This window comes from Cydia splendana, chromosome Z (genome assembly GCF_910591565.1).
Source record: "Cydia splendana chromosome Z, ilCydSple1.2, whole genome shotgun sequence".
NCBI classification, from domain to species: domain Eukaryota; kingdom Metazoa; phylum Arthropoda; class Insecta; order Lepidoptera; family Tortricidae; genus Cydia; species Cydia splendana.
The window spans coordinates 16052266-16075928 of NC_085987.1; the positions used below are offsets into that span (position 1 = coordinate 16052266).

Consider the following 23663-nt stretch of genomic DNA (forward strand, 5'->3'; position numbering starts at 1 on the left):
CAGAAATTCGTGAAATATAAAAGGTAACAAAAAGTTACGTATTATTAAGATATAAATATTTTCATAATACATATGAATACATACACTGATATGGCAAATGGTTACAAGTTGTTATTACATCTATCCGGTTATCGGACATTTTCTGCTTGACACAGCTCCGCGCAGCGTTCTTGGTCACCGGGAAACTAGTTTGGATACGCGGCAGATACGTGCCCTTCTGAGCTTTTTCCAAGAAATCATATGACGGCCCAGGATTATATTATTATCTCACGCTCAAGCCATCTGCTGATTCACTTTCTAAAACAAAATAGTCAAAAAATTAAACAATAATCTATCTTCCTAATTACTAACGTCGCTAATTCCTAGGGTTACCAGCTTAAACAATGTGGGGTTTTACATCTATGTTGAATCTTGATTATAATTTCGGACACGATATAGCGTCCGCGGGACTTACGGGGATAGTAAGATTAAATTATTATATTTGAATTTGGTGATTAGCACGCTCATTTTTATTTAAAGATTAATGTATATCTTACCTTGAAATTATCGCTGTTTCTGATTTACTACAACGGTTTCCACACACACATTAGGGCTTTCCATAATCCGGATAAGAATTGTTGATAAAGTCGCCATTGCCGGATACATACAGCAAGGAAGGAAGAGAGACAACGGTTTAAATTTAACTAAGTCTGCGCGAAGACGCATTTAGATATGTTGCTCGTACATATGAATAGTTTTTATTTTTAAAATTAATAGGTAAATAAATATATTTCAAGTGAATAAATCGTTTTATATGAAAATTGATATTTTTGCATTAAATGACTTAAATGACAGCATTGACATTACAGACTTTTATCATGTCTATGTTCTTACCGGCCAGACCCAAATCAAGGCCTATCAAAGAGGCCAATTGACAAAGATTTTTTTTTATTTTATTAAGGAGGGTAGAGGCACGTCTACCCTTCGTAGATTTTATGAACATAGACAAAGACAAACTGAAATATAATAGATAATAATATACATATATCAAAAAATAAATAATAATTTACATATGACTACTTCATAAAATACAAATCAAAATATATTTGATAAAATAATTTGATTTGTTCCTAGAAATCGTATCTATAGACAAAGCCAGTTCTAGCAATGTTGCTGTAGTAAAATATTTTGATGTTAATTACTGGCAATCTCGTCTGGGAACGGACAACACATGTACAATTTTGAAGGATCACATCGTTTCAAGGAAGTCAATAGGCCTTGGTGAGGAGTATTATTTGAACTGACATCAAGTCTAAACATACCTTTATGTATAGAGCCTGTGGCAATGACAGGTTTTGTCACTTGACAGCCATTCTCTGGAATGATACTCGCGCCTTTTGAAGTAAACAAAACTTCGTAACCTTTATCGGTTAATTTGTAAACCGATAGAAGATTAGTGGCTAGGCCAGGGATGTACAAAACGTCACTAATACTATTTACATTGTCAGATATATACATATTTACAGTACCTTTTCCATGGTTTGAAATCTGGTCATTGTTTGCGACTGTGATGGGCATCATGTGGGGTGACATGGCGGAGAACCAATCTCTCCGGTTGCTCATGTGGGAAGTCGCACCAGAATCAATATACCAGTCCCGAGAACCTGTGGCTGTAGGAGGAATGAGAGGGAAACAGGATGAAAGGGTGAATTCAGATGTATTAAATGACTTGACCGCCGAATCATTCTTGTTTTTGTTAATTTTCCTACACTCAGAAACTACATGCCCTAATTTTTTGCAATATTTACAAAATAATTTAGATTTCGTCTTCGACGAGCGGGCTTGCAGCACGTTTGCTGGTCCTTGTTTGACAGGTGCAGGCTGGGTACTGCCGGATGCAGCGCTGACGGCACGAGAGTCTTCCTTTAGGAGAGCCGTCACGACGTTTTCCGATGTTATCTGTGTATTAGCGTGTTCCAAGGTCATCACTAATGGCTTAAACTCTTCTGGCAGGCCGGTGAGCATCACGATAGCCAGAAACTCGTCTTCGACCGATGCGTCAATGCCTTGGAGTTCCTGTTGAGTAGCCAGCGATTTGTTCACATATTCTTCCATGTTACCATCATATTTGTTGGATAGTAACTTCCGCATCAAAGCCAGTCTTCTTGTCAGGCCGCTATCTGCATAAGCCTTTTTTAGGCATTGTAGTGTTTCAAACGCAGTTTTAGCTGACCTTATGACCGGGTACACGTTTTCATTGCAGGACAGGCAAATCTTTGCTCGAGCACGAGCGTCTTTTTGCTTTTCTATGGGGTCTGTAAGTTCGTCTTCTTTTGTGCAGACCTCCCAGAGTCCTTGATCGGTGAGCAAACACTGAATACTGAATAACCAGTTATTGAAGTTCTTGCTTCCGTGTAGCTTCGAGAACGTTATATGAGTATGTGTAGACGTCGATGGAGAATCCATATTTCTCGTACTTATTAAACTTTTTTCGCAGCGTAGTACGGGCACTCATAACCTATTAAAATAGGAGTACAATCCGTGGAATATATTGAAATAATTTAATAAAGAGCGTACAGAGTAATACGTTACACACTGAGAAGATACGTTAGAATGACACTTAAAAAACATATGAATATAAAAAATACAAATATCAAAAACCATGAGTGTTCTTATTACAAATAGGTAATAAAAAGGTTTAACAAAACTTTTGTAGGGTAGGATGATGTTTGCGATTATATTACAACCTAGTTTCTGCCCGCGACTTCGTCTGAGCGGATGATGATGATTATTAATATAAACTATCCATATCGTATTATCATTCTCCATCAAAAGACGGAGTAAACAGACAGATAGACAGAGTTACTTGCGTATTTATAATATTTAATGTTATATTAATATTAGGTATATAAGTATGTTGGGATTTAATAGAATTCCAAAATTCCGAATACTTCGCTATTTATTATACAAGAGGAGCATTGCTTAACTTTTTGACTCTGTTCTGTATCCAGATATGTTTTCTATGTGTATGTTCTACAATGATGTGCCAGCCCTTGCTGCACGCAGAGGCACTGTGTGCCCCATGACACAGAGTGCGCCGATTTCTACCCAGTGGCTGTTAGCAACTAGCGTCTTAAGCATCTGCATCCACTCCTGGAGCTTATAGCTCTAACGACTCCACTCTGGCCGGCCGGCCAAGGCAAGCCAGAGGCAGATAACCCACAACCCACCCATCCTCCTTCGGGTGACAGAACTCCCCAGGAACACTCAGGTACGTGAGTTACTCACTACTACTACTCCCCAACAGCTAGCTCGCCACAAGCTGTCCAGCGTCCTTTTTAGGGTTCCGTACCCAAAAGGTAAAACGGGACCCTATTACTAAGACTTCGCTGTCCGTCCGTCCGTCCGTCCGTCCGTCCGTCCGTCCGTCCGTCCGTCTGTCACCAGGCTGTATCTCACGAACCGTGATAGCTAGACAGTTGAAATTTTCACAGATGATGTATTTCTGTTGCCGCTATAACAACAAATACTAAAAACAGAATAAAATAAAGATTTAAATGGGGCTCCCATACAACAAACGTGATTTTTGACCAAAGTTAAGCAACGTCGGGTGTGGTCAGTACTTGGATGGGTGACCGTTTTTTTTTTTCGTTTTTTTTTCATTATGGTACGGAACCCTTCGTGCGCGAGTCCGACTCGCACTTGCCCGGTTTTTGTTATTAATTAAGTACTTAATTATTTAAAAAAAACTCGTTAAGCCATGTTTGCATTGCCATTATATGATCTTCTTGTCGTCTTTCTCACAAATTAAGTCTGTCACTGTCCAGTTACAACAAAGTAAGATGCGGAAGGCAGAAAGAGCAATGTGGGGTTGTTGGAGAGCATGACGTTAATAATATTATTTTTATTTATATGCGTAGGTATAGGCACATGCATTCTATTAAAGACTAGTATTTTTCATAACATAATACTTAATCAGAGTTCAAGATATATTCGCTCATAATTTTGAACTGTGTTCGATGTGATAGGATTCCACTATTTGCATAATTTCCGACATATGCAAGCCTTATATAGGGTTAATATTGTAAATTACCATTTTTGTCAAATGTTAATTTTTTTTGTATTATTTGGCATATCCATAGTTAATCAAATGAACCAATTAAATGTTTTTGTGGAGTAGCAACTTGACTTTGTTTGTTATTTGAGTTTTGCTAGGTATGTAAAATATTTTATCTTATCATGAATCTGATTGATGAACATACAAAACATATTTAAAGAGGTATTAATCGATAATATTACCAATTGAGGAGAACTACTAGAATTAAATAAACCAGGTAAATTCTATCTATTGACTAATTGTAGATTTATAAGATGTTGAGATGTTCAATCAAATATATACTTATAGTCTGGCAAACCAATTTGTCAGTAGAAATGGGCGTCTGAAAAAATTTAGGCGCAAGGGGATCGATCTCCCGGAGAGATTTTAACACTCGCACCTTTTTTCTACTGACAATTTGGTTTACCAAACCTAAGTTAATTTCGAGTGTCGCCGGAGCCATGCCTATTTATGATCTTGACGGTATTTTATTTATAAAACTGTACAATTTATTAAAATTACAGGATAATAACAGGACGTAAAAATGAAAGCCATGTTTGTGGTTCCATTGCTACTGTGTGCATGGGCACACGCCGGTAGTATCCATCAAAAATCCGGTAAGACTTTGTGTTGGTATATAAATAGGTAGGTAGAGCACAGCCTTCTGGTTACGGTTGTACGAGAATGTTCATTTAGTATCCCGCTCAAATTTGCAGTTCCTTAGACTATGCTCTGAATAGATATTTTCTCGAAAGACTAAAATGGGGTTACTTTGTAAGTATCTACTTACAAAGTTCGAGAGTTTCGAGTGTTTGTGTGTATAGTTGTCATAATTTTCCTTAGCTAGAACTATAGCTTTAGAAATATAGATAGAGATCTTTATTTGCATACCAGGTACAGATGTTACATACATGGACCATGGAAAGGATGTAGCAAAATAGGTACATAGTTCATTATAGTTTGGCAAGCCAACTTTATTAGTATGTAGTTTAAGGCGACAAGTTTGAAACATTTCGGCGGAAGGGTCGATCTAACCATAACATTTTTGAATTTCCACTGACAAATTGGATTGCCAAATTATAAGAAATAATTAAGTTACCTATAAGCAGGATGGATGGTAATGTTTTAAAATATAAATATTTCAAAATTTTAGAGGCAAACCGAATCGGAGTTAACGATTTGCAAGTAAATATGTTGGCTCGAGACAACGTGTTCTCCAAGGACGATCAGTTGATAGCAACCGAATTAGATGCAATGGATACGGTTGCACGAAATGCTTTCGAAAATAGAATCCGAATACTACTGGAGTCATTCAGGGATGTCGTTATCAATGGCAATGATAATTTTCCAATCTTGGATCCCCTGATTCTAGGGCCTTTAGGCCCCGTAGCTGTTGATATTGCTCCTGGGTATGTTAACACAATGTATTATTCGATTATATATTTACTGAAGACGTAGATGTTATGACTATTAATACACAGGTAGGTATATATTGTATAAAAAACTTGTTGCAGTACACGAGCAAACTTCGTGATCCCTTACTTCCACTTGGACGGTTTGCGATGGTACGTGGTGGACGATGTAACCTTCTCCCCTTTGCGCCTCACCGTGGGACTGCACGTAACTGTGCCCTGGTTAACGTTTACAGGTACATTTCAGGATAATTGATAATTTACTAGGTAGGTATCTCATCAATATTGGAAATATCGATTTGAATTTAACTGCCAAGCCCGGGTCCCCAAAAAACAACGACCTGTGCCATCCACCACAATTAATTGAACGTTTTTGAAGCTTGGTAGCATATGTATAACCCGAAATACTATACTATACTCTATACTCACCGTAATACCAACTGGCGACTGAGGTCATAATGCTGTCTTCCTTTATACTTGTTAAGACCAACCAAGGGTGAAAGAGATGGCATTATGACCTCAGTCACCAGTTGGTATTACGGCTACTAATAGTAGATAATGATATTGGTAGATAATATTATTATTGTTGTTCAGGTAATTACGAGGCTGAGGCTAGACTCGGATTCCTGATTCTCCATAGAGCTGGCGGCAATTACAGGCAAGTAAATACTAATACAAATGATTTTATAGATGATAATAAATTTATTTCATAATTAAAATAATACATATACTAAACATAAAACTAATTAAAAACTAAGCTTAAATATAAATATAAACTAAATAAGAATAAAAAAAATTGCCTACTGAAGCCCGTCCCGGGCTGCCCCCGACGCAAAGGTGCCCATCACGCTCGCTGCGTTGCCGCGTTGGACTGCGATCGACAACCTTTGCCTCAGGAAAAACCCGGAGCAAATTTTATAGATTATATCTAAGAGACCCTTGACTTGCTTCGGATCCTTAAGTTACGTGGTGACGGGCTCAGACAGCATAGGCGCGTAGAGCTCTATGCACGGTTGCAGGGGTCATTTGTTTAAAAATACTTAATCTTATTTCAGGGAAACATAGGTACCCAAAGGTTGGCTTTTTAGCGATAAGACAGCCAGCTGTTTACCTCTGCTATTATTTCTGTTTTCTTTTGTATTGTTTTCTTTTATTGAGGTGTGCAATAAAGAGTACCTACATATTTGAATTGTATTTCTATACAAAAATACAATACAAATATGTAGGTACTCTAGGGTAATAAGTCTAAATGCATGTTAAGGCCCCAGTACACAGTGGTGAAGGATGGGCCATGCCACGCCTTCGCCATTGTGTACAGGGGGCAATGGTATACAATGGCGGACGACTGGCCGTCAGTTTGTCAGCCATGGTGGGCAATCGGGAAGTTGTCGGTTTTTTGGCACACTTCAAAGGAAACCATCGTGGCGTACCGTGGCCTGTAAAGTTCACACAATCGCCATTGTTTGTTTAGTTTATCACTGACAGCTTGTTTGACCCTCGTGCTTTGAAACCCTCGCAACGCTCAAGATTCCATTTTTCGAGCCACTCGCTACGCTCGTGATTTTATTTTTTGAATCTTTCGCTTGCTCGGGTATATTAGCACGACCGTTAAACAACAACTTTGCCCCCTTGCAAAACAAATAACTATTGAAATGTATAAACTGACTGCCATTTTGTTTTGTAGAGTTTTTATCAACCGCTTGGAGGTCGGCGTGGACTTGAGGCTCGGGACCAATCTCCTAGGTGGACATCTGCTGCTTCGAGAACTGAATATCAAGATTGACATCCAAGACGTCAATGTAAGTGACATATTGACCATTATTTTAAGTATTTTTCACCACACCTCGGAGCGGCTCTCTTCATTCATTAAAAGCAGAGATTGAAATCTGGAGCGTTGCGTGGCTTTTCAAACATCAAATATCATAAAGGGTAAACAATAACTATGATCCCATTGTTAAACAAATTTAATCCATACTAATATTATAATAAAAGGAAGTCTGTCTGTCTGCCTGTTACCTCTTCACGCTTAAACCGCTGAACCGATTTAGATGAAATTTGGTATAGAGATTGTTTGAGTCCCGAGGAAGGACATAGGATTTTATCCCAGAAATCATCCCTTATGGCTCCTCTACACGATGGGCCAGCGCCGTCCAATCCAAGGGACGCATTTATGCGTTAGAGGGAGCAAGTGATATTGCTATCTCATTCTACCGCATGGCTGCGTCCCTTGGAGTGGCCGGCGCTGGCCCATCGTGTAGAGCCATTAAAGGGATGGAATTTTGTATGGGGACTTAAAAACAACTGCACAACAAACTTTGTCAATAGGAACTGTCCCGCCCGCGCGGTGTAGCACCGGCGCTGGTGCACGATTTAGTTGAAATTTGGTATAGAGATAGTTTGAGTCCCGGGGAAGGACAAAGGGTAGTTTTCATTCAAGAAACCACACTTTAAGGGGGTGAAATGGGTGGTTGAAGTTTGCATGGGGAATCAACAAAACGCAGATTGAATAAAATAATAGCTACCTACCTAAATTAATAATTCCACGCCAAGTCGCGGGCAAAAGCTAGTATTTACATATATATGCTGAATTATTATTTGTATCTCCTTGGATTTCACGGGCCTATAAATCCCAGTCTTTTGATAAGCTTGCGTGGGGATATAGATCCAACACCGCACAACACGTGTAGAGGCCCCTTAGAGAGTTTTAATGTCATGTAGAATAGAACGCTTGCGCCTGCTAACGAATTGCTGGAACCCGTTCGCAGTCGCAACAATAGACACATATGAACCGGTCACAGCAGGCATTGGGACTATTGTAGAAAATGTGAACTGTATAACGGTATATGGATTGAAGTTTGGGTGGACAAAGAGACTGGGTGTGGGTTATTTTATTGTATAGAGGTTGGACACCTGTCATAATAATGTTTTACACGTTATCGAGGCAGGTGGTGAGTTGGTGACTTGCCGCTGACTAGATGGGCCCCTGAAACTGCCGTCGTATTATTATTTACGAGTACCTATATTTTTTTTTCTCCATCGGCCATATTGCATATGGTGAGAGACAGTTGCCTTTATATCGATTACCTTTTCTTTCAACAGATCCGTATCGAAGGCATGCTGGGTTCCAATGTACTCAACAATTTAATCAACCACTTCGTACAAAGCATCACCCGAGACGTGGTGCAAAACGAGATGCAAAACCTGAGCAAACTGCTTAGCGAAGAACTGTTCGACGTCATCAACGAAGTGCTTAAGGATTACACTTTAGCAGATATTTTGGACTAAAATAAGGGGAACAAATTATATAGAACCGATGTAGATCTATGTTCTCTTGGCTACTTAAACTTTACTCGTGTCTTATCAAGTTATCAATAGTGAATAATAAAGAAATCGTTAAACCTGATTACTTAATCATTTTTTACTAATTAATAATTACCTATCTAAGGCAGAACACCTGTTGATAACAATAGTGTAGTATATTGTCGCAATCAAATTGTAAGAATCAGCCTTTACAAACGGCGTCGTCATTATACAAACGTGACAATAAGTTACGGCAAATATGTATGAATTATGAATCAAATACGACTATTTACATTATTTTGCTTTCGTAATATTATAGTTAGATAGCATATAAGTATATAGAGCCCCCTCCACAGATTTGCGTAATCGACTACACACTCGCGTTCGCGGCTTCGCGAGGCGATTTGCGCACGAGTGTGCAGCGGGCTTTAAGCGGTATCCAGACGTGATGATCAAATCGACAGATTTGATCAGAAATGAAATTGGCGTCAATCTCCAATTTAATCACCAATTTTAGATTTATGGTGATATTAGAGCCGAGATCTAGAGATATTAGAGCATAAATTGGAAAAAATGCCCCAGAACGAAAATACTGGCATCACAAATTGGTATTTTTGCGTCCGCACCTCATTTTATCTGTAATATCGGTCATTATCGGCGGTTGAATTCGGCGAGCGAAATTAGCGTTTGCGTCCGCACGTCCTGATTCGACCGAGGAATTTAATCAGATTGGCGAAAAATTGACTAGAGTCGGTCCATAAAAAGTCTGCAGCGGATTTGATAGCCCACGCAGTACAAGTGTCATTTATACGTCATAATTTCATAGAAGTTTGACGTTTAAAATAACACTTGCACTGCGAGGGCTATCAAATCCGCTGCAGACTATTCTTGGCCTGACTCTAGTGGATAGTAGTGGACACGCCTTAGCCCCCATTCCCACGGGCGCTTTTACAACGCGCGTTAAAAAAGCGTTTGAATGACACAAATGGATACATGCATATTTATTCACACAACAGCGGTGGCGCTTTTTATCAAGCGTTGTTGGATTTTCGACTTTAAGCCTCCTTGGTCGTTAAATCGAATTTAGAGTGCAGACAGATTCAAGCGGTTTTTTGAAGACCTCAGGCCCCATTCGCACGACAGCTTAAAAAGCGTAGCGTTAAAACCCGACGTCTGCGCTTTTTTACCGTTTCTAATATTTGTGTTCATATGAACGCTTAAAAATCACTTGTGAGCCGTACTGCCACGTACGCATCCCAGCAAAGCCATACTTTATTTGCTATTACGACGTATTATTTGAATATAGCTTGAATATTTCAGGAATTAGTAAGCATAATACTCCAAGAAAGATACGGTCGGCTAGTATGACAGAATGGAAATAATTAGTAATAGCTGAACTTTTCGGTGTAAGGGACAGATAATAAATCTAGTGATTACGTCGACACATAATCCAAATAAATATATTACATTTAGGTATTTAAAAAAAAGTAAAAATATAAAAATTCACAGAAAATTTGAAAAAAATATTAATAACTTTTTTTAAATTTATACTCATAGAGAAATATTCGCTTTATAACATTAAGCATGTATCACACAAAAAATAATTATGTATCCTACATTTAAAGTAAGTAACCTACGGTTTTTATTAAATTCAGTATATTTCCATCCGCAAAAATGGTAATTGGCTATTTTTTCTCTCATTATTTCCAAATTATAATAAGTACAAGCGTTGCAATTTAATCGTACACTAAATAATACCGTATGGTGGGTTTTATGGGGTTGTGCATTAAATGCCTGGTTAAAAATGGTAATAGATCAATATCATATGGGATTTTCATTATGAGTTCTTTTTCGTCGAATACTGTAAAAATCGCCTTGAAATATGATTCGTAACACAAAAAAACATCAAAAACGTTATCGTTGCTTTAAAGTTGCCGCGCACGAGCCAGCGAGCTAACGCGATTAGTCGTTGCATGGAGCGGGGCGACGGAACGATGAAACTTCCATCGCCCCGAGCGCGAATATTAAAAAAAAGTATTTAGTATATTTTCTATTTACTCGGTCAAGACCAGTGAACGTAAAAAATATGGCAGACTAGATTCGAACTAATTATCAGCTTTAATCTGGGCAAGAGTGCTGTAAATAAGAAAGTCAATTTTATGTAATTGCAGGCTTTCCGTCTTTGCGTGCGCGTTAAATTTAATACAATAATAGGCCAATTATATAGGGCTATAATACTGAAACACACCCAATTTGATAGCAGAAAAAGACGCGAAATTAAAATTTTCTTAGGGATGTCAACTCTTCGCGCCTACATGTTATAAATTTGCCGCGCTTTTTCTAGTCAAGCTGAATGTGTTTCACTATAGAATAGTAATCGAATTGGTTCAGATTTAACGTTCAATGCAAATAAATAACATAATAAGTAAATAACATAATTTTGGACTAAGTACATACCCACATGACATCAGGCTATGGTTTGGCGCACCGTGACCTTGAACGGTGCGGTAATGTGTTACGCCTATTAAGTGGAGTCCAGACGGGATGATCAAATCGACCGATTTGATAAGAAATGAAATTGGGGTCAATCTCCAAATTAAACTTTGCTTGATTTCAGAGTAAACAAATTGGATTTAAGAAACAGTCACGGTCATGTCGTACTTACTCGTTTATTATTTCAAAACAATTTAAACATCCACTCACTTGCACGCGTAGGCACCTACTAATTTCGAACATAGAAATGAGTCCGCGCCAACGTTCACCACGAAACAGGTTAAAACCTGCCGGCCGAATATTCGGCGGCCTGATACTATCCGTTGCATCTCTAATTGAGAGTGGCAATACTGTCGTAGGTCGTATTGCCCTTTTCTAGCATATACGTTCCTCTCTCCTACACTCCCACCACACAGGCAGGTTGCTTTGTCAGTTATACAAGGCAAATTTTCAAGTCATTGCTTGCTGTTTTTCCATCTGGAAGGTCGTGAAGCTAAACTGCTGGTGAGTTTTTGAATTTGTACCCCAGTTTAGCTGACTACATCAATATAGTTATTTATTTTACAAGGGGGCAAAGTTGTTCTTTAACCGCTCGTGCTAATATTGATACTCGAGCAAGCAAAAGATTCGAAACATGGAATCTTGAGCGTTGCGAGGGTTTCAAAGCACGACGGTTAAACAAAATTTGCCCCAAGTGAAACACAAAATTTTTCATCACACCAACCCGAAGCAAATATTAAATGTAAAATATCAAACAAAATCAAATACTAATAATGTTATTAAATATGTATTTATCATCCAAAATCATGATTTAAAAGTCAATTCTACCAGCAAACATAAGAAAACAACTCAAAATTTGCATTTGATTACTTTGCCTCGCTTGTGAATAAAATGTAACTTTGCTATCAGTTATTTAAGTGCAAAGTAAGCCTTTCCGAGCTGGTGTGGTGAAAAATAATTTCTAACGGCTTATGCCGTTCGAAATAAATAATTAAATTTAGTTGTCCGTTAAATTATCTAGCAAATAAAAACGATCTGGAATAGTGATGTAAAAAGTGTTTTCAAAGGCTGCCTGCGCGCACCGTGGCTATGCCAATGAAAATACTGAAGTGCATATCTTAGAAAACACATCGAGTTAGTAAAGCGTGCATGTGTCACCATTAGAATTCAATGTTATACCTACGTTAAGTCTCTTCTGAGTCCTGTTAATTTAAATCTTTGTGTGTGTATAATAAGGTTTGAAATTTGAATACTTAAATGGTGAATGGCATACCCTTCAGGTTTCAAGTGATTTGTGTTTTCGAATACGAATGGTACGGCTAGTTAATACGCGTTACGTAGAACCTACGTATTAAGGTAGACCATGATATGGCGAGGAGGTTTGATCTGTCTAAGTATCTATCAGCAATTTGTCTTTTTATCCCGTTCAGGGTTAGTATAATATAGCAAAATTAACTTTTTGTAATAAACGTGCTAATAAATAACGTGTATCCGCTTAGGAGTCGACGAAGTCGGCTTCTGTTTCCGCTCTGAGGGATACAAGATAACGAACAAACCTACATCGCAAACCTTGTATTTATTTTTGTGGGTCATGTGGGTGAGTACTTCGGCAATTCATAATTCATATACTTAAATTTGACTAGAAATAGAGAGAGATTAGCATGGCTCTGCGCAAGAATGACATACGAAATCGTGAAGTATTTCACTCTTTATCTACCTACTTATTTCTCTCCAACTAGATCTTTGATTTTGAAAAAAATATTGGCCAAAATGTAGGTAGGTACTTAAATAAATAATTTAGCAGGTACTTACTTACCTATAGCTTAAAAGGTTAAGGAAAAGAACTTTTACATGTAGTTGTTATATGTGCTTGTGGTATTTTGGATTTAATTACACTTCACATATATATAATTAAGTATGTGGTGACTCACTTATTCTCTTTGAACATTTATAAGCACGTTTAGTACGTATATAAAATGTAAAGTTAGTATCACAATATAATGGCTATCAGGGGCATAAGCTAACAGTCTCCTAGTCTAGTCGGTAGTGACCCTGCCTAAGAAGCAGGAGGTCCCGGGTTCGAATCCTGGTAAGGGCATTTATTTGTGTGTTCATCACAAATATTTGTTCCTGAGTTATGGATGTTTTCTATGTACCATGTAGCATGTACCATGGAGGTCAGATAAAGCGTTTGAAAATGTTATTGTCCCGGATTCCGGATACATAAGTAGCAGCCCTCGTACTACTTTTTAAATTAATCAATATTAATATATGAATTTTGGTCACAGTATAAGTATTTATACATATGTGTATATTATATATTTCGTCGTTTAGTACCCACAACACAAGCCTTATTGAGCTTACTGTGGGACTAGGTCGATCTGTGTAAAATTTTCCTATAATATTTATTTATTTATTTAATGGCATATATACCTATGTTAATTTTTCAAAATGTACCTATCAAATTGTATACTTTACTAAATATCTCTCTCTGTTTGGCCGGATACAGGATACCGGATGTACGGCCTGACTATAGGCCGAATATTCGGTATCCGGCCGCCGAATATTCGGCCGGCGGAAATATACCTACATTCCGGTTTTTCAGGTGCGCATTGTGCAAGTTTTGACCTGTTTCGTAATGAACCTTTCGCGCGGACTCATATCTAGGTACGAAATTAGAGCGCGTGCTAGTGAATGGAACGTTTAAATTGTTTTAAAATAATAATCTAGTACGATTATTATTTTGTGTTTGTGCTCACGAATAAAATTATTTATATTTCTATTATATTCCGAAATCAATCAATCCGGTATCCGGCCGGATAGTAGATTACTATTCGGTATCCGTCCGGATATTAAAATAAGGGCCGCATAGTAACCGAATATCCGGTGCATCTCTATTCGGAACCTAAAGTTTTAATCTTGCATGGTACAAATATGTATAATTTTGAGACAATGACTTGAAAATTTGCCTTGTATAACTGACAAAGCAACCTGCCTCTGAGGTGGGAGTGTGGGGGAGAGAGGGACGTATATGCTAGAAAAAGACAATACGACCTTACGACAGTGTTGCCACTCTCAATATTATTCTTAGGTTCCGAATATGGTAAGTTATTTAATTAGCGTTTTATTTTTGTGTAAAACGCTGTCATTTTAAAGCCGTACTTTTCGCCTTAAACAAAGGAGTAAGGTGCAAAAGTGTAAACATATCTTTGACGTCGACTCTTATTATACTATGTTATACTTATTATGGAACCTAGGAACGTAAACTATGAATAGAAAGAGCACGAAATAGTCAATATAATACGTTTGTTGAAAAATATAAGTCTGTCAAGCCATTTACAGACGCTTAGGCGCGAAGGGTTATTGTCTCATAGAAAATTTGAATTTCGCGCCTTTTTCTACTGACAAAGTTGTTGGATAAACTTGAATATAAATTAAAGAGTGGGCCTACACACTTCGCTGTGACAGAATGTGAAAGTGTCACCAAAACTGTCAAATGACTACGATAATAAGTATTCCTTTTATAATGCCACTTGATGCCATTCTGAAATTAAATAAGAACGATAGTCATGCGCAATTTTTATTTTTGTAGTGGGTCATAATTGACGTATATAATTAAGAATATAATTTGAACATCAACCAATATTAAAATAATATTGGAAATTATATCAGTTATTTTTAATTAGCTATCATTCACGCGCGCTTTCATTTTGCTTAGACTTGGACCTCACAAATATTTGGTGCAAGCGAGACGCCCGCGTACGTTCGAATTGGCCTGTCACTTGAAGCAACTTGTAGGTAAGTACATACTTACCCACATACTATCCACGCGTCCTTGGCACGAACTCCCGCCACCGCCCGCATTGAAACTGTCCCCGCGCGCCGCAAGGAAATGTAATCCTTAGCATTAGCGCAAAGAGTTCAAATTTGGTAGTTTCATTTAGCGAATTTGTTAAAATGCACTTAATTATTACATTGACCATATTTTTGTGTGATTATGTATTGAATATCACTTTGAACGTTATCAGAACAAAGTCTGCAAGAAATTATATCTATAACCATTTTTTCTAGCATGTTTAAGGCGTAAATATATATACAAGTAATACAAATAATATTGATGTAGGATTCTCGGATAAATAGCTTAATGAGGTAGTTTTATGGTAATTCAATCAAAAACCTAATTATTACTTTTTTTTCCATCTAGTTACGACGTATATCCGTGAGGCCCCGCCATTTATTGAATTAGTTATCTTCCGTGTAAATATTTTGGCTGATTCCATTGTCGACTCATTATAAATATTATTTTCGTCACGTTTACAAACTAAAAATACTATTACTATTTTTAACAAACAAGAACGGCTCTTTTTTTAAACTATTTTTTTTTACCTACTTCCTGAGAGAAAGTTTGTTGGATTCGAAAATAAAGTATCTTAAAATGATCTAAAGAACAGGAATAAAAAAAATTGCCTATTACTAATTAATGTTTAACGTAACCGTATCTTTCCTGGAGAATAAGTTGACATTTTTAAGGTGAAACTAATAATAATTTTGACGATTGACACCAAAAATTGAAGCTTGACAGCCAACTGACAGCAGCGCCGGCGCTTTTTTAACGCTTGTGATAACAGATACACGGAGTTCCGTATGATCAATTCAATTAACGGCCAACGCTCAACGCCGAAAATCGAACAGCGCTCGATAAAAAAGCGCCGCGCTTAAAAACCGCCTTCGTGTGAATACATACATGGTTATCAATTTGTGTCATTCAAACGCTTTTTTAACGCGCGTCGAAAAAACTGCAGTGCGAACGGGGCCTATAGTGTAGTAAATAAAGGTAGTGGACCCCGCAGTAATTCCTCAGCCAGAAAAAACTTTACAGTATGATAGAGTATCAATAAATAAAAAGTATTCTATAAATTTCCAAAGAATAATAATAATAGAATTAAAGTAAATACCTAAAGTCTTAAATCGTTAATAACTTTTTACGGAAAAATGCTCCGTTCAAACTTTCTTCACCGGACATTTTCATGTAACGTATTGCAACAATATATGAAATATCAAAAAAATAACCCAGCAGAAATCCCAGTATTAATAAAATATAATTTTTTGGCGTGTCTTGGACCGGAAAATTGCTCAGTCTAATTTTTTCACTGGAATGCCATTTTATTGCCGTTTTATACCTACAAAATGAAAATCTAAAAATTTTCCACTCTCAGTTTTTAATAGTTCTATAATACATACATTTGGGTACACATTTTTTTTGGATTTTCTTACCCACTGCGCCAAATTATATTCAAAGATCATATAAGAAGAAAAACATGACAGAGCAATTTTCCGTAGAAAAAGAGCGGCAAAAAAAGGAATTATCATAAAAAAATATTCTCATGTTTGACAAAACTTTTAGATTTTTTTCTAGTATCACATACTGATACAAATAACTTATTTTGTAAAATAATTTTGGACTGAGCAATTACTCGGTTCAATATATAATCAGATTTGTGTTTTTACCTAACTTAGGAGTGTTTTTTTTTTGGATATTTATATGTTAGTCTCGGCTCATGCTATACAATAACCTAGCAAAATTTCATCGACTGAGAAATTAATGCATGGGTCTCCATACAACCACTTGCTTCATTTACTACACTACTACGTCAAGACTTCATTTTCTCACCGCTTCGCAATCTTCCTGTATCCCCGTATTTACAATCGCTTAATTAGGCTCTATAAATTTCAGGAAAACTCAGTAATTCAAACAAAAAAACTATTATTAAACAGTTTGATGCACCTATCCTACTCAGAGACTGAAAACCTCATAAGGATACCATACTGATACAAACCTTCATACTCATGGACATAAACATACGCACTCAATCACACACATACACACACAACACATCCATATTCATAAGCACCCACACATACACACACACAATCATAAATTAGACTAGTAACTTAAATTTCTTTTTATTATGTTAAAAGTCATTCTTTTTCCTTCTCAGTTTGTTTTACTTTTCTTTCACAGTGTTCAGTATTGTCTGGCTACTGAAATATTACACAAATGACTGGTGGGAAATTCAAAAAATCTTGTGCTGGTCACACTTTGTGTAGCAGGAATTATAGTTTTGATACTAGAAAATATTTTTGATTTTCTGTGCTCACGTAAGGTACCTAAGGATCATCATCATCATCTCAGCCATAAGACGTCCACTGCTGAACATAGGCCTCCCCCTTGGACCTCCATACGTGCCGGTTGGAAGCGACCCGCATCCAGCGTCTTCCGGCGACCTTAACAAGATCGTCTGTCCATCTTGTGGGTGGACGTCCTACGCTGCGCTTGCTAGTCCGTGGTCTCCACTCGAGCACTTTTCGACCCCATCGGCCATCTTCTCTGCGTGCAATGTGGCCTGCCCATTGCCACTTTAGCTTGCTAATCCGGTGGGCTATGTCGGTGACTTTAGTTCGTCTACGGATCTCCTCATTTCTGATTCGATCACGTAGAGAAACTCCGAGCATAGCCCTCTCCATAGCTCGTTGAGCGACTTTGAGTTTTGAGATGAGGCCGATAGTGAAAGACCACGTTTCGGAGCCGTAAGTCATCACTGGTAACACACATTGATTAAAGACTTTCGTCTTGAGGCACTGAGGTATGTCGGACGAAAAGACATTACGTAGTTTCCCGAACGCTGCCCAACCGAGTTGGATTCGGCGGTTGACCTCTTTCTCGAAGTTGGACCTACCTAATTGGACTACTTGTCCTAGGTAGATGTACGAGTCAACAACTTCGAGTACCGAGTTCCCAACAGAGACTGGGATGGGCACAACATTGGCATTTGACATAAGTTTCGTCTTGTCCATGTTCATTTTCAAGCCCACCCGTTGTGAAACTCGGTTGAGGTCATCGAGCATCATGCTGAGTTCCTCCATCGACTTTGCCATGACTACGATATCGTCGGCAAACCGAAGGTGAGTGATGTATTCGCCGTTGATGTTGATGCCAAGTCCTTCCCATTCCAGGAGCTTGAAGGCGTCTTCCATTACGGCAGTAAACAGTTTCGGAGAGATAACGTCTCCCTAAGGATATAAGTTAAATAAACGTTGACATGCACTCAAAGTCAGCTTACATAATTTCTACCACTATGTAAAGTACAGTCAACGATAAACACATATGTTAACACTTTCTCACTATACAGGGTGATCAATCCAAATGGGTCAGTATGGAGAAGTCAGAAACTATAAGAGATAGCGAAATCTGTTCTTAGGAACCATGGCTTCGATTTTAGATTTAATAATAATAATGGCATTCAATTTTTTTTTAAATCTATCATACATAACCGGGATTCGAACCTGGTCAATATTCTTTATGTAATTGCGTGTAGTATTTGTTGTGATAGGTGGGGGGTGCTCGACCAAATATCATAGAGGGCCCCGAGACAAAACAAACTACATTAAAAAAAATTCAAAATAGCCGACTTTTTTTTTTAATTATTTCAAGTTGGTCCAAGCGCGCTGAGATTTGGCATGCGGTGAGCCTGGGAGCCCAAATTACCATGTAAAAAAAATTTTTGGAAAAATCAAAAATGGCGGCGGATACGGGCAAGGTCAAATTTCCAAGTAGCCAAGCACGAGCTTCAGGCCGGGAGGCCGAAGGCCGACCGCGGCGGAGGGCCGAAGGCCCGGAGCCTCCACCCCGACTCCCAAAACGCGACTCCCAATAGGAAAAGTGTTGGGTCGTGTTTAAGCTCCAACTTCCCCCTCTCGTGTGATGCTTCGGGCCTTCGGCCCTACGCGGAGCTCGGCCTTTGGCCTTCGCAAGCCTCGATGTTTCGCCGTCGGGCATTCGGCCCGTCGGCTTCGCTCATCAAGACAGTTGACTTGGTAGAACGCTTGGAAGCACCGCATTCACGCAGCTCGGCCTTCGGCCTCGCGTTTTGGGAGTCGGGGTGGAGGCTCCAGGCCTTCGGCCTTCCGCCGGGGTCGGCCTTCGGCCTCCCGGGCTGAAGCTCGCCCTTCGGGCTCGCTTAACCTACTTGGGAATTTGACTTTGCCCGTGTTCGCCGCCATTTTGGATTCTTCCAAAAAAAATTTTTGACATGGTAATCTTGGGCCCCCAGGCTCACCGCATGCCAAATCTCAGCGCGCTCGGACCAACTTGAAAAATAATAAAAAAAGTCGGCCATTTTGATTTTTTTTAATGTAGTTTGTTTTCTCTCAGGGCCCTCTATGATATTAGGTCGAGCACCCCCCACCTATCACGCATCGTTTAAAAGTTGCCATACAAACAAACAACAAGAATATTGACCAAGTTCGAATCCCGGTTATGTATGAAAGATAAAAAAAAAATTGAATGCCATTATTATTAAATCTTAAATCGAAGCCATGGTTCCTAAGAACAGATTTCGCTATCTCTCATAGTTTCTGACTTCTCCATACTGACCCATTTGGATTGATCACCCTGTATACCATTGTAACAAGGCGAAAATTGAAATGTAGTGTAAATAAGACCTAGCTCGATAATACCGTAATATTAATCCATCACCAAAAAAAATACATAAGTACTACGCCAAATATGCTAAATGCTAAGTATCAAAATATTTATAGAGCACCAACCTCCTAATCTGTTTACATTTGTTTAGGAGTTGTAAACATTGCAGTTTTTCGTTATACAACGGTACACGTCGACTTCGCACATTGTCGTAATTATTTACGAGATTAATAGGGTATTATACTGTATTTAAAATAAATTATTTTACACCATGCATGAAATAAATCACCAGATAATTATTAGAAAAACACAGATAGTAGGCCTTGCAATATCGGATGGTTTCCAATTCCGGAACTGATTTTCGATATTGGACTCCAATTCCGTAATTCCGGAACTGGTTCCGGAATTAGGGTTTATCATATTTTTATTCGCTTTTTTAGTAAAAAACAACAAAAAATGTGAAATTCTGATACTTAACGTTTATTAAGGTTAGTATTGTTTAAGAGAAATTGAATTTGAAGTACGTTTTTTTTCACCTCTTATTTTATCACCTTATTAAAATGTACCATTTAAACTTATCCACTTCTATTATAGGTACGGGGAACAAATTGGGGAAACTATAGTTGCTAGCAAACCATTCGATGCATAATTTTATAAAATAATTACATAAAATAGCTTCCTACTCTTCCTAACCTAGTATTCTCTCTGAATCGAAGATAATAAATAAATAAATAAAATAAAAAATAAAAATAAAAAAGCCTCTTTATTTCCTTAATCTTACATACATGCATCATTCCATAATTATAGTTTGGTGAACAATGTTATAATTTGAATTTAAATGTCGGTGAGAGTACTTAACTCTAGTTTGATAATTTGAAAACAATTCATGTCCTAAGCATAATTAAAAATAATAATTAGAATTAAGTAATATGAATAAACATGTCACACAAAAATACATAATTCATTTTATTTTTTCATTAAATTATTATTATGAATAAGTTGATGTGATTACATATATATTTAATTAATTAATTTATTTTGGTTTAATTAAGGACCTCTTAAGGGGCCGGTATATGACGTTTTCGATTTAGACCTCACTTTGTAACCATAATTTGTTCAATAAATGTTTGATAATTGCATTAAATTACACGTTAATTTATTCACGAAGAAACCGTGTACCGACTCTTCATGCCATTATATTTTTAATTTGCTGTTATTCTCTACAAATCGACACTAAAAGTATCAAAAAATCAAAATATGGAGTTCCGTTTGAGACAGAAGCAAAACAATTTTGTCTTTGACAGTAATTGAATTATTGTATGATTTTGGAAGCTAGATAATTCAGCTACCAATTTATTATCGATTTATATTTTTACTCACAAAGACAACACAGAAATTCAATCTCAAATGTAAACTTTCGAACAATTTCCATACATTGACGACATCACTCAAAATTCTTCTTCAAGTCAGATGCCCGTTGGGGCTACACCGGAGCACACGTGTACTTCTTCAAATGAAAATGACAGCTTGATTTTCTTGCTTTTGACAATTATATTGACATTAAATCATATACGCACACGAGAAAGCATACCAGTAGATAAAATGTATTTCAAAAAATAGGGTACATAAATATCAGCTCGCGTCTCATTTAAATTTCATTTGCTGTTATTTACGGGTCATTATTGTTGAAAACCGCAGTAAACTATCTTAAAACAATACGATTACAGTCGAATTTAAGTATTATGTTCCTTCAAAACTCGCTTAAAATGAAAAAAGTTTAAAGACTCATCTTTACTGATTGGGATCAATTTTTATTATGCTGGTATCATTTTGCGTCATTTTAAAAACGTATTTGACTTCTGTATGTCAATGAATTTTGATGACAACTGTAATCTTGTATTACATTATAGAACTTTTATATTAAAATATTGCCTATTAACAGGAAGAGTTATGTAATTCGTATAAGTAATACCTGAAAGTCTTGTATCTAGATCTGTAATACCATGGATTGCGACGAATAAATTATTATGATTATGCCGTTCGTTCCGTCTATATGTATAATGCGTGTACGTGCTGTTCTCTGAAAATCTTCAAGAAAAAATAACGCTAGACCAGCACTAAGTACTAGCAAGTTTTTGCGGCTTTGGAGACCGAGATGAAGCTTACAGGCTAATAGCGTTGTGGCCTGGTTATTGTTATGTATACCTATGTATCGAATGTTTTATAAATTTACTATAAAAAGCAATGTTTTATTTCGATTAGGTCTACATTTTGTGCATATTGCATATCTGAAGTATTTTCGTACTAAACTTGAAACTTTCGTAGAAACTAAATAAAATAATTATTCCTGCCTGCAATTTATGTTACACAACGAAGGCCGCAAAAATATCTGACACGATCTTATTTGTAGAACCATAAGAGCATGTCACATATTTTTGCGGCCTTCGAAGAGTAGGTACCGTCATTACTCATTATCACCAACTTTGTCCGCTTTTTTTTAAACACGAATTTCTCAAAAAAAATACATCATATGACTTTTTTTGCTCAGCACGTCCATTGTGATCAAACGCATCAGTTTATGTGAAGAAAATATAATATGACTTTTTTATCGTGTTTTTACCCATTTTTTTGCGTTTTAGAGGGCGGGCAAATAAAAAAATATCTGGGGTTTTGGCCAACATTGCCCACGTCAATTTGGTATTTAAATACAGCTCGTATGATGATGATGTCTAAGGATCACTTAAAGGTTTTGGGCAATCCTACCATTCCCTGTTAATAACTTAGCGATAAGTGTAAAAACTTTTAAATAAATTTGCTGGGCAATGTTGCCTACCCGTTTTTGCCCATTTCCAAATAAGGCTCGCCTAAGCATTTTACAAAGGCTAGGGTTGTCACTTTTGAGAAAATCTGTTACAACAGTTTAATGACCTAAAATATGATTTTTGTTGCGTTTTCATTCGTTAACGGGATAAAACATCTAAATAAAGGATAATAAGACAAATTAAATACAGTATATATTTATAAACTTATTTTAGTGTACAAACATAACCTTCTTTTACTTGCGAAGTTAGGTAAATTAGATGAAAGTGACAACCCTAATCCGTTTTTGGTGGTGGGAAATGTTGGTATGGATGCCAAATTACCGGATTACTTTGCCCACCGCTAAAACTTTTGTGTATTTAGGCCTTTTTAGTTTAAATCTCAATAGACATAATCTATGCTTCATGTGTTATAACTGAAACCCGGAAATATTTGTCAAAGGGTTCTCAATTTTTTCTACTTGCATTCATTATTTATAAATTTTTTGCCCGCCGAAATATACCCTATATTAGACAACACGCTCAAAATTCCCAAGTCAAGTTATGCACAAGTTTGGCATATACTTTGTCACAAATATAACCAATTTTCTACTAAAAACAGCAGGGTGGCCATAACTATTATAAATTTTTCTACATTAACGAATTTGTTTAAAATTGTCGTTTTGGGCAAAGTTTCCCTGGAGGCAAAGTTGGCGCTAATGACGTAACATATTATTGCAGGTGACTGTACATAAATGTTTCGGTGATTTTGAGATTATTTTCCAGGTTAGTTTACTAACTAACAATCTAACTAATAGTAATAACTAATAGTCTACTAATAATCAAGTTATGCAGATACCGATTTCGTGAACGTATAAGTACTATTGTTTAGCGATACCTACCGATTATTTTTGAAGGTAAAACTATACCGGTTGAAATATAAAGATATTAAAATTACAGCAGGGACAACCATTTTTTATAGGTGTACCTAAACCATCATTGGCCGAGCGTTAGCAAAGGTCTCCGTTTCAGCTTGGGCAAAAATGCTTTTGTATGTTCTCCTTTGCAGATTACATTTCTCAACTGATTCTGAAAATTTGTAA

At 37.2% G+C, this 23663-nt stretch overlaps 1 protein-coding gene and 1 pseudogene across 1 annotated transcript; both read left to right on the top strand.

The window, feature by feature from the left end:
* The first annotated feature begins 4596 nt into the window (after positions 1–4596).
* Positions 4597–8794, top strand: LOC134805345 (uncharacterized). Its single transcript, XM_063778681.1, has 6 exons — positions 4597–4692; positions 5229–5484; positions 5590–5723; positions 6082–6145; positions 7172–7286; positions 8587–8794. The coding sequence occupies exons 1-6, from the start codon at positions 4620–4622 to the stop codon at positions 8770–8772; spliced, it is 828 nt and encodes a 275-aa protein (XP_063634751.1). The 5' UTR covers positions 4597–4619; the 3' UTR covers positions 8773–8794.
* A 4085-nt stretch (positions 8795–12879) lies between these two features.
* LOC134805380 (U6 spliceosomal RNA) lies at positions 12880–12992 on the top strand (annotated as a pseudogene).
* Positions 12993–23663: the final 10671 nt, after the last annotated feature.

Excerpts from the sequence above, each read along its gene's own strand:
- LOC134805345 (XM_063778681.1), top strand. The coding sequence starts at position 4,620 with ATGAAAGCCATGTTTGTGGTTCCATTGCTACTGTGTGCATGGGCACAC. Across the intron at positions 5,485-5,589 it reads GCTGTTGATATTGCTCCTGG|TACACGAGCAAACTTCGTGA; the intron begins GTATGTTAACAC and ends AACTTGTTGCAG. Across the intron at positions 5,724-6,081 it reads GCCCTGGTTAACGTTTACAG|GTAATTACGAGGCTGAGGCT; the intron begins GTACATTTCAGG and ends ATTGTTGTTCAG.